The following is a 12,591-nucleotide window of genomic DNA, read 5'->3' on the forward strand; positions in this document are numbered from 1 at the left end:
CCTTTTGGCAAAAACTTTAGAACCCTGATGTCCCAAACAAGGTTAGACATTTCATGTGGAGAGCTTGCAACGAGTCTTTGCCAACAAAAATGAACTTATTCAAAAGGAAAGTCACTGCTAATCCCACTTGTGACCGATGCCATTGTGAGAATAAAGATATGATACATGCTTTGTGGGGCTGCATTAGTCTCAAGGAAGTTCGGTGGGAAGAATAAACCTACAAAATCCATCTGCATGAAAATTTTGCAAATTTTAGGGACCTATTCCCTGGTTTTGTCCTTTACAAAAGACCAATGCTAGCTGAGACTTTTACGGTTCTAGCTTGGAGTATTTGATTTAACCGAAATGCTAAAAGAATGGGCAAGAGCTTCCTACCAAACCACAAGATTTATGCAGATGCAATCGAGCGTCTACGTGAGTTCCAAATGGCCCAGGTGCAACCCTTGACTCTCCATCATTCCCCAAGCACTCACCCTCCTCACTGGCTCCCCCCCACAGGTCTCACATACAAGTGAACTTCGATGGGGCCATTTTTCAGGATGTTCGAATGGCAGGTACTGGGATTGTGATCTGCGACTCTAAGGGCGAAGTGATAGCTGCTCTCTCTGAAAAAAATCCCACTGCCCCCTACTGTAGAAGATATAGAAGCTTGGCTTGCCGAAGAGCCATGTCCTTTGCACTTGAGATAGGTTTACGAGACGTGGTGTTCGAAGGGGACTCTGAAACTATCATCAAACACCTTAACTTTGAATCTGATTGTCTGGCATATTTTGGCAATATTGTGGAGGACTCGAAGTGTGCGGCTCTAAATTTCCGTTCCTGTTCTTTTTCTCATGTAAAATTCAATGGCAATGCCGTTGTGATAAGTTAGCCGAATTGGCAAAACATTCTATTGCCCCTCAAATCTGGCTAGAGGACATCCATGGTGATGCTACCTACCTTGTTTGTGTTGACAAAAGTTTATGTTGAAGTAATAAAATTCCTTTCTGATTTCTCAAAAAAAAAAAAAATTAATTGTTTGAGTTTGATTATTTACTCTCGATACCGCATTACAACGAATAGAGAGAAGACCCATGGCTAGTTAGTTGATGGACATTAGCTATTGAGGGATATGTTGTACACTAGCTTTTCAGAAGTGCAGGTGTCCATTTTAGTATACCAAGCCTCATGTGAAGGCCTATCTTGCAATAGGGCCACTACAACACACTACTTGACCTTTCAAACCAAATATCCTATATTTCCCTCATGAAAGCTCATGAGCTTGAATTAGAGGTGAAATTTAGCGATTTTTTTTTTTTTTGAATGGTCATGGGTAGACAAAAAGTTATAGATTCTTTAAGAAAAATGTTAGGACTACAAACTACACAAATTTTGCCACAACTCACCATGTGGCCAATTGTAAGTGGCGAAAAAAAAATGGTGGGTTCACACCACCACCAGTTACAACTCGCCACGTGATGAGTTGTGGCAAAAATTATGTATTTATTTGTAGTCTACGTTGATTTCCTATTTTTCTGGAAATTTTTGGCAATGACTTTGTGATACTTGGCTGCAACTTCGAAGGCAATGAGTTTTTCTCTAAAAACTGAAAGTGTGTCAACTAGTGAAAGATATGGAAGTAGTCTTGTCCTTTGGCAGCATGGGTGCATTTTGTAAAAGTTGATTTTGACTTCCCTTGTCTTGTAATAATAAAGTTTCTTAGCTAATTTTGGCATTGTTTGTTGGTATCCCACGTGAGCAAATTTGTTTATTTTTCAAGTTCTTCATTTTTCCTAATAATGTGGAGGAACTGGCTTTAGCAAATCTAGTTCCCCTTAGTATTGGTGGTGCTAAGTTATATTATTATTTTTAACACCACCAATCACAAAAATGGGACTGCAATGATGGAGTTATAACTAAAAAATTTAGCTTCTCAGCTACAGTGCACAGAGTGCACAACCATCTTTGGCTGTGCACTGTAGCTCAAAGGTAAACCCATATATAAATATTTTATTCTCCTTCCTATATTTTAATTAAAAACTATGTTTTCTCTCTCTCGCTTTTTTCTCTTTCATCACCTCATCGTGACCCTCTTCCTCTCCTTACTTTCTTCTCTTTCTTCACCTCACCATGTCTTCTCCCTCTCCTTTGGTTGATCTAGCAAAACCCACAAAGCTCTATACCACCAAAGCAAAAAAAAAAAACCCATTTTTGAGTTTTGACCCAAAAGACAGAGATATAGATGATTAATTGAGAAAATGAGAGAGAAAAAAGCCTAGGAAAGTTGATACGAATGTGGACTCAATCTCTATCTCTGTGATGTTCTATTTGTTTGGATTTGATTGTGGTGGCAACGGTTGAGATTTTGGTGTTTGTAGCAGCAATGGTGGCTTGCAAAGGTGGTGGATTGCTTAGTTTTGTGGCTATTTGTGGTGGTTTTTTAGGTGGGTTTGTGCAGTGGCGGTGACACATTAAGCTCAGGGTGTTCCTAGAAAAAAAAAATTATATATAATAATTAATTTTTTTATTTGTTTACCCTTTAAAAAAAATTAGGAACACCTTCAAATAAAAAAAAAATAAAAAAAATTATTTGTTCTACTTTCAAGCCTTAAAAAAAAAAAAAAAAAAAATTTGTAACAAAGCAAGCCCACAAAAAAAAAAAAAATTAGGAACACCTTCAAATAAAAAAAAAATAAAAAAAATTATTTGTTCTACTTTCAAGCCTTAAAAAAAAAAAAAAAAAAAATTTGTAACAAAGCAAGCCCACAAAAAAGCCCAACAATATTACTGGCACTTTAAAAGGCCATAAAAAGAATTTATGGATCTAATCTATGAAAGAAAATTTAGCAAGCGTAAAAAATTTAGCACAACAACCATAAATCACAAAATAGTAAAGCTAAAGAAAATTTAACCCAATCAACCAAATTTTTTTTAAAAAAAAATAGCCCAGCCTTTCAAAAATTTTAAACAAAACTAATCTGTCATTCCATCAAAGATTAAAAAAAAAAACCCAAACAAACAAATAAAACCCTAAGCCTAACCGAGAGACTCAGTGGCTAATGGTTAAAGTAAAGCAGTGAAGGGAGAGGCAGTAGCAGCAGTATGGTAGCAACAGAGCCGCCAGCCCTGGCCCTAGCCCAAACTCACCAGATCTGGTATCTCTCTCTCTCTCTCTCTCTCTCTCTCTCTCTCATGAGTAAGTGAGCAACAAGCACAAAAAAAAATCTCTTAAACTGTCTGATACAAGAGAGAGAGAGAGAGAGAGAGAGAGAGAGAGAGAGAGTTCTTTCTCTTTTTAAGAGACTTAAACAATGACTTAAAAAAAATAGTAGAAGCGTCTAGTGGTGGATTGGTATCCTCCCACGTGTTGTGCTCAATGAGTTGAATTTTGTCTTCTTCTTTTTTGTCCTTTTGTGCTTATATGAATAGCAGTTTTTTTAATGGTAAGTAGTTATGTATGTTTGTTAGTGTCTTTTTTAAAAATTAAAAATTGAGTTTGTTTGAAACTTTGAAATTAATTGGGAATTGAGATATAATAAAGTTAGTGAATTGTAGTGTTGTGTTATGTTGTGTTGTGTACATAGTGCAACAATGAATTTTTTTTTCATTTGTATGTGCATTTATTTCTCTGTTCAATCCTTGTTGACAGTTTATTAAGAATTTATTTGGGAACAACTTATTTAGTTGGAATTGAAAACTTTTTATTGGGAGCATGAGACTTGTCTGTTGAGTGGGGTGGGGGGTGGATGGGCACATGGGGACAGGTGGGATATTTGAATTTGGGAGAAGTAAATGCACATGGGATGTGTCTAGTGCAACTAATAAACAATAATTTAATTAATCAATAATTAATTAAGGGAAGCAACTAATAAACAATAATTAATAATTTAATTAACCAATATATTATAAAAGACAAACAAATTAAATTATGTTAGGCTAAACAACAATTAATAATTTTATAATTAATGAAACAACAATATAACAAATTATTAGATTGTGTAATTTATACTTCTAAAAAGAATACCCTTAAAAAAAATTCCTAGAGCCGCCACTAGGTTTGTGGTGATTGTGGTGGTTTTTTTTATTTTTTTATTTTTTATCAGAGTTCTAGCGGTTTGGTTGTGGTTATGGCAGTGGGTGGCTGTGGCTGGGTTGTGTTGGTGGTTGTGATGTGGGGGTTGTAGGTTTGTGGTCTGGTTTTGGCCGGAAGTTTCAATTTGTGGGGGTTATGGGTGGCAATGGTGATTATAGGTTTGGTGGTGGTTATAGGTTTGGCGGTGGCTGTTGGTGGTTATTGGTTTGCTAGGTTTATGGGTTTGTTCATGGTTGTTCTTCCTTCAAAGAAAGAGAGAAAGACTGCGAAAGGGAGAGATGGAAGAAAAGAATAAGAATAAAAAAATAACAAAGATATAATATTTAAATGAAGAGGGAAAAAAAAAAAAAAAAAAGAACCACCGATGTTGAATGTTTTGTAAAGTGAAAAGGTAAAATAGACGGGTTTTATATGCGGCATGCCCACCCCCTTTTCAATGGGTTCGACGGGCTTTATATGCGGTATGCCCACCCCCTTGATGTCTTGTGTCTTCTAGTGAATTTTGACAAGATGGGTTATTTTTGGACCAAATGAAATATTTCACCTACTGGAGCTTGTTTCTCTAAAATATGTATATGATTTTTTCCGGTTTGTGGTTTAGTAGCCCTAATAATTTAATTAGCTTATAGTTTGATAATTTATTTTTTTTTTTTTTTTGATGGGTATAGTTTGATAATTTAATTAGCTTATAGGAGCAGATTTTGCAGCGCCAGATGCTGAATTTAATGAAATTATTTTGGTGGGTGACACTAGTGGTGGTTAATTCATTACTGGTTAATACACATTCTCCCACCTCCACTGTAGCAGTTTGTTATGGCACTTTCAGTTCTCTGGAACTATATCAGTCTGCTGTGGTTTCACATGTTGGCCGTCATGGCAACTGTCCTCCTCACCTGATAGCGAAACACTAACACTCGTCTTCTATAGACGACTATGCTACTTGAGAGGAACCATGCTTCTTACGGCATGCGTTATATCGTGATGTACCTTCTCTTTCAATAATTGAATAAAGTCCGTGAATTTCCTATAATAACAAAAAATAGTTCTTGTGTAACTCATTAAAAAATAAACTAAAATTCTGTCATCAATTTCCTCACCAAATTTTTAGTCTAAACTCTCATCCACTAAGAAACAAGAACCCAAGGACACGGAAGGAAAACAGGAAGGAGAACGTTTGTAGTAGCGGGTGCAACCACAGCACTTGAGACTTTGTCGTGTTTTATGTAAATGCCCATTACTATACCAACATAGAAAAGAAAACACATTCTCCTTCATGAAAACAGATATATTTGCATTGAAACAAAACACTCCAGCTTTAAGAAACATTATTTGGTAAAGGACCCTCTATGCATGAAAGACCACAGAACAAATTAGACCCAATACTTATAAGAAATATTTCTTGAAACTACAACTATTCTACACTGCCCCCCTCTGGACACCAAAACAGACTGATCAATGATCATCTAATGAGCATGCTTAAAAACTCAAACGCATGAATTTGGGTCCAAAAGCAAACCAGCTTCTCAAATAAAACATGCAATACATGTAATAATTGAAATAACCACGCATTTGATTAAATCATTAATACACAAAGCTAAAATCTGACTAAAATCATAGATCATATTAAGAGTACCACACATATTAAACTCATTTAGAGATAACAATGTTCAAAACAACCATGAAAACTTAAACAGAGAATAAAAGGGTCTATTATCCCAAAACATCAAACTGCAGAGCATAGATAGAATATAACGCAGTTATTTAAATCTTCCCACGGTAAAACCGAACTTGATGTACTACTACCAATGTTGAAGCCGCTAAACACAACCACCACGGAGGCGGAGAACAAGATGCAGAGTGCTCTCCTTCTGGATATTGTAGTCTGCAAGTGTGCGACCATCCTCCAGCTGCTTTCCTGCAAAGATGAGCCTCTGCTGATCAGGTGGGATCCCCTCCTTGTCCTGAATCTTTGCCTTCACATTGTCAATGGTATCAGAGCTCTCCACCTCGAGTGTGATTGTCTTGCCTGTTAGCGTCTTCACAAAAATCTGCATACCACCTCGAAGGCGAAGAACAAGATGCAGGGTGCTCTCCTTTTGAATGTTGTAATCAGCCAGGGTGCGGCCATCTTCAAGCTGCTTTCCAGCAAAGATGAGCCTCTGCTGATCTGGTGGGATACCCTCCTTGTCCTGAATCTTAGCTTTCACGTTATCAATGGTATCGGAGCTCTCCACCTCAAGAGTGATTGTCTTTCCAGTCAAAGTTTTCACAAAAATCTGCATACCACCACGAAGGCGGAGGACAAGATGGAGAGTTGATTCCTTCTGAATATTGTAATCAGCAAGAGTGCGGCCATCCTCAAGTTGCTTCCCTGCAAAGATGAGCCTCTGCTGATCTGGAGGAATCCCTTCCTTGTCTTGAATCTTTGCTTTAACATTATCAATGGTATCAGAACTCTCCACCTCAAGGGTGATGGTCTTTCCTGTCAGAGTCTTTACAAAAATCTGCATCCCTCCACGAAGCCTTAGAACCAAATGAAGAGTAGACTCTTTCTGGATATTATAGTCAGCCAAAGTCCTGCCCTCCTCCAGCTGTTTTCCAGCGAATATCAGCCTCTGTTGGTCTGGTGGAATACCTTCCTTATCCTGAATTTTTGCTTTGACGTTGTCAATTGTATCAGAGCTCTCAACCTCGAGAGTAATAGTCTTGCCAGTAAGGGTCTTTACAAAGATTTGCATTCCACCACGAAGACGGAGGACCAAATGCAAGGTGGACTCTTTCTGTATGTTGTAGTCAGCCAATGTTCGACCATCCTCAAGCTGCTTTCCAGCAAAGATCAGCCTCTGCTGATCTGGAGGAATACCTTCCTTGTCTTGTATTTTCGCTTTGACATTGTCAATTGTGTCAGAGCTTTCAACTTCCAAAGTGATTGTCTTTCCTGTAAGAGTTTTAACAAATATCTGCATACCACCCCTGAGGCGGAGAACGAGGTGGAGTGTAGACTCCTTCTGAATGTTATAATCGGCCAAAGTTCGGCCATCCTCGAGTTGCTTTCCAGCAAAAATCAACCTCTGCTGATCTGGGGGAATGCCTTCTTTGTCCTGAATTTTTGCCTTCACATTATCTATGGTATCGGAACTCTCAACTTCAAGAGTAATGGTCTTCCCAGTGAGTGTCTTGACAAAAATCTGCATCCCACCTCTCAAGCGAAGAACCAAATGGAGGGTGGATTCTTTCTGGATGTTGTAATCAGCAAGAGTACGACCATCCTCCAACTGTTTTCCGGCAAAGATCAGCCTCTGCTGGTCTGGTGGGATTCCTTCCTTGTCCTGTATTTTTGCTTTGACATTATCGATTGTATCAGAGCTCTCAACCTCGAGAGTTATGGTCTTTCCAGTAAGAGTTTTGACAAAGATCTGCATCTGCAGATATACATATACAAGAACCATCAGAATCAGGTAGAAAATAAAACAAAATAAACCAACACAGAATATATTAACATGAACCCAAGAAAATTAATCCTATTAATTTACACACACACACATGCTATCAAACTTAGCATGAAAAAATCGCAAGAAATCACACGAGATACTAACATGGTTGGAAGATAGCCTGTAATTTGAAGTAATCAAATCAACGCCCACGTTTTTTTTTTTTTTTGAAAAATCAATAATTACAACAATTGGTGGGAGGGTGTCTCCATTGGAAACATCAGAGTTGGGCTCTTGGCCAAATCAATGTCCACATCCAGTAATAAATGAATCCATTGTACGAATCTTATTAAGATTTTATCAATTGATTTAGAGTCTTTAAAAGAGAAAAGTTTGAAATTAAAATCAAAGAACCAAACAACATATAACTAAATTAAATTCAAATTTCTCAATAATTAAATTGTCAATATCAATCAACATATAACTAGTTCTGGGGTCCAAAGTACTTTATTAAACCCACAAGAAAAGCTAACTTGTCCATACCCCAGATTTTTACTCTTGTTTTCATTCCCTTAATTAATTGTTAATTAAGAGGAAATACTTTATACATTATTTTCTTTGTTGGACCCATTTGGAACTTTATTTAAGATACAAAAAAATCAGAGAAATCGACCAGCATTTGTTTAATCCATACAAAGAACGCAATTAAAAATATTATATGCATGTAAAAAAATACTCTCAAAATCAAATAATAAAAACACGATCTAGACCTTAAAATCACACAGAATAACAGAAACCCTATTGTGTATTAAATCACCAAATTCGTACACAAAAATCATCAAATCCACCCACAAAAATATCACCAAACCATTTCGGGATGACCTAAACCCTAAAATCACATAGAAATACACGAATCCAATCCAAAATTAGAGCAACTAGACATTAAACCCATCAAGTTCATATATAAAGAAATCACAGAAACGAAACGAAAAGATTATCAAGAACAAAACAATAGCGTCAAACAAACCCTGAAATCAAATAGAAATACGCAAATCTGATACAAAATCAAAGCAATCAAACAATAAAAAATCGTCAATTTCATACAAAAGAAAGACCACATAAAATCGAACCACAAAAAACCCTAAAATCATGCAAAATTTTCCGATCGAGAATCAGATAAATCAAAGCGCAAAAAAGAGCTAAACAAGGAATTGAATTTTGGCAGAGAAGAGAAGCTCACCTTGATGAAGAAAAGAACCGAATTCAAAAAGCTGAGAGATAGAGAAAATCAGAAAACCTAATAGCTTTGATTGATAGAGAGAGAGAGAGAGAGGGAGAGAGATGTGCGATTGCGAGGAATAGATAGAGTATTTATAGGTAAAAAAAAAAGAAGAGAGGAGATGTATACGCATAAAAAAAGAGTCCTTCTTAGCTTCGCGTGCACGTCGAATTTATTTTTTACGTATAACAACAACAAAGAAACACAATTGTCCTTTCTTTTCCGTACAAGATAAGTAGTTATATATATATATATATATAAATTTTTTTTTTTTGGTTATATATATATATATATAATTTTTTTTTTTTTGGTTGAGAAACCTATATTAAACTTGAGTTGAGTTCTACAAACATTTTTTTTTCCCTCTTCAAGATGACTATAAAGTATATTTAATATATAATATATAAAGTATAGTTGCGTGAAGTGAACATCCTAATATTCCTAAGTTAATTAGAAATCCTATCTTGATTATAATTCAAATCCTTTATCTAATGAAATTCTTTTTACAATTAAATTAATTAATTATAATTGGGGTTTTAATAGTAGAATAATACAGTAAAAAAAGAGCTCAATGTCATTTGGAGTCAATCTTTAAGAAACTAGATGCTTTGTTGCGTCAGCAGGAAATTTATTGGCATCAACTTTCCCGGATTTCTTGGCTTAAACACAGGGATAAAAATACCAAAATTTTCCATTCCAAGGCCTCACAACGAAGAAGGAGAAACTTTATCCAAGGAATAAGAGACCAGCAAAATAATTGAGTGGAGGAGGTTGAAGAAATAGCGGGGCTGGCAACTACATATTTTGAGTCGATTTATAGCTCAGGTGGCAACAACCAAATGGAGAAGTGCCTTGACACAGTGCAGTGTAAAGTGACCACTGATATGATAGAAATTTTGTCCAGTGATTATAGTGCGGAAGAGATCAAAGCAGCGGTGTTTCAGATGGGACCAACAAAGGCTCCTGGAATCGATGGTATGAATGCTTTATTTTATCAAAAATTTTGGCATATTGTTGGAAATAATTTGATAGCTGCTGTGTTGAATTTTTTTAATTATGGTACAATGTTGCCTGAAATAAATTATACTCATATTGTCCTTATACCGAAAATTAAGTCACCAGAGAGAATCTCAGATTTTAGGCCTATAAGCCTTTGCAATATAATTTATAAAATCATTTCAAAGGTCTTGGCCAACAGATTAAAATTGATTCTTCCAAGGTTGATTTCCCCATCCCAAAGTGCTTTTGTACCTAGTCGGTTGATCACTGATAATGTGCTAGTTGCATATGAAACCTTGCATGCTATGCATAGTAGGAGATTGGGTAGAAGGGGCTATATGGCCTTAAAATTGGATGTTAGCAAAGCATATGATAAGGTTGGATGGAGCTTTTTGAGGGGCATTATGTCTAAGTTGGGTCTACCTGAGTGTTGGATTGATAGGGTGATGAGTTGTGTGACATCCACTTCTTTCTCTATTCGTATTAATGGAAAGGCCTATGGGAATATTCGACCATCTCGTGGGCTCCGCCAAAGAGACCCTTTATCACCTTATCTGTTTCTGTTGTGTGCAGAAGGGTTCTCTTCTATGCAAGCCAAAGCTCAGGAGGAAGAGAGACTCTATGGGGTGGCGGTTTGCGGAAGAGCACTAAGCAAATCTCATTTATTATTTGCAGATGATTCGCTCTTATTTTGTAAGGCGAGCCAAGAGGAGGTGCAGGTTATTTTAGAGGTGCTACAGACTTATGTTGCCTCGTCAGGGCAATGTATCAACTTTAAGAAATCCTCGATCTATTTTAGTAGCAATACTGCAATTGAAGATAGGGAAAGAATTAAGGAGACAATGGGGGTGAGCGAGGTGGAGAGGTTTGAATCCTATTTGGGATTACCTACACTAGTTGGCCGTTCTAAATACCAAACTCTTTTCTATCTTAAGGATAGGGTTTGGAAAAAAATTCAGGGTTGGAAGGGACAATTATTGTCAAGAGCTAGGAAGGAAATTCTTATAAAAGTAGTGGCACAATCTATACCTACATACATTATGGGGTTGTTCCAACTACCAGTGAAGCTTTGTGATGAGCTCAATGCTTTGTGTGCAAGGTTTTGGTGGGGGCAAATAAGCAATGAGAGGAAAATCCATTGGAAAAGTTGGAATGGGTTAACTTAAGCTAAGAAGGAAGGTGGAATGGGTTTCCGTGATTTAAGAAATTTCAACCTTGCAATGCTGGCCAAATAAGGATGGAGGTTGTTACATGAGAAGGAATCATTGGTCTTTAGATGCTTTAAGGCCAAGTATTTTCCCAGGGGCAGTTTTTTGGAGGCAACAAATGTTCCCAATAGTTCCTTTGTATGGAAGAGCTTACTAGCAGCCCAACATATTTTGAAGAAGGGTTGTTGTTGGAGGGTTGGAGATGGCCGCTCCATTCGGGTCATGCATGATAAATGGATTTCAAATTATCCAACTAATCAAGTTCTTCATCTGCCATTAGAAGCGGAAGAGGATTGGAGAGTAAGTGAGCTAATAGATTGGGATAGAAAGGGCTGGGACCGAGGTTTGATTGAAAGGAAATTCCATAGAGAGGATGCAGAAGCTATTTTTCGCATTCCCTTGAGTCGAAGGTCCATACCAGACTTGCTTGTGTGGCTGCCTAACAAGAATGGAGTGTATTCGGTTAAGTCAGGTTGCTACATTGCAAGAGGTATGACAAGGGAGAGGTATGATAAGGGAGAGGAATGGTATGGAGGAGAGTTCAGGCGTGAAAAACAGAGGATTTATATGGTCTAGACTATGGAAGCTCAAGTTACCAAGTAAAATAAAGGTATTTGGGTGGAGGGCCTGTCAGGAAATTTTGCCTACGAAGGGGAATCTGGCTCGCAAACGAATCATTGAGGATGGGATATGTGAATTATGTAAACAAGAAATAGAGACGGTGCTGCATGTATTGTGGGGTTGCGGGGTAGCGCGAGACGTATGGGCTGGTTGTAAGGGAAGAATACAAAAAAGGGTGGGAGGCCAAGCAAACTTCATCCATTTATTTGAGGAGATGATGGACAAGCTGGAGGTGGAGGAGCTCGAGTTGTTTCTGGTACAATGCTGGGTTATCTGGGGTTAAAGAAACTTGGTCATACATGGTGGGATGCTTCAAGACCCGACTCAGCTAGTCAAGTGTGCAACAGAAGTGCTGCAGGAGTACCATGGTACAATGGAGCTCTTGGCTATTCAACGAAGCGCTGGGTTGGTGCTGAAGTGGGAACCGCCAGTTGGATCAAGTTACAAGATCAACTTTGATGCAGCGGTATTTGCCGAGATAGATGCATCGGGAATAAGAGTGATTGTGCGGAACGACAAAGGAGAAGCCATGGCAGCTTTGTCAGCTAGAGGGCCACCGATGCAGGATAGCGAGGAAGCGGAGGTGTTGGCTTGCCGGAGAGCAATGGAGTTCGTGATAGAAGCAAGGTTCACGGAGCTGGTTCTTGAAGGAGACAATAGCATGGTCATGAAGTCTATTAATTCTCTTCAACCAAATATGTCTCGTTTGGGTCATGTATATAAGGATATAAAGTGTATAGCTGCTAGTCTTCGTAGGCTGGAGGTTAGCTGTGTAAAACGTAGTGCGAATGCCATGGCCCATGCGTTGGCTAAATATGCTAGGCAAGTAGACGAGGAGGTTGTTTGGCTTGAGGAAGATCCTCTCCCTGCAGCTGAAGCTATGTACTGTGACTCTTTATATTTAAATGAATGAATAGCAGTTGTTTCACTCTAAAAAAAAAAAAAAAAACAAATTAATCACTTACTTTGACCAAGTTTAAT

At 37.6% G+C, this 12,591-nt stretch overlaps 1 protein-coding gene across 1 annotated transcript; it reads right to left on the reverse strand.

Annotated features, from left to right (window-relative positions):
- Positions 1-5,674: 5,674 nt before the first annotated feature.
- Positions 5,675-8,878, reverse strand: LOC112017119 (polyubiquitin). Its single transcript, XM_024049585.2, has 2 exons — positions 8,744-8,878; positions 5,675-7,494 (listed from the first exon to the last, which is right to left on the reverse strand). Exon 2 carries the CDS (start codon positions 7,492-7,494, stop codon positions 5,890-5,892), a length of 1,605 nt encoding a protein of 534 aa, XP_023905353.1. The 5' UTR covers positions 8,744-8,878; the 3' UTR covers positions 5,675-5,889.
- Between the last annotated feature and the right edge of the window lie 3,713 nt (positions 8,879-12,591).

This window comes from Quercus suber, unplaced genomic scaffold (assembly GCF_002906115.3).
Source record: "Quercus suber isolate HL8 unplaced genomic scaffold, Cork oak 2.0 scaffold_396, whole genome shotgun sequence".
NCBI lineage: Eukaryota > Viridiplantae > Streptophyta > Magnoliopsida > Fagales > Fagaceae > Quercus > Quercus suber.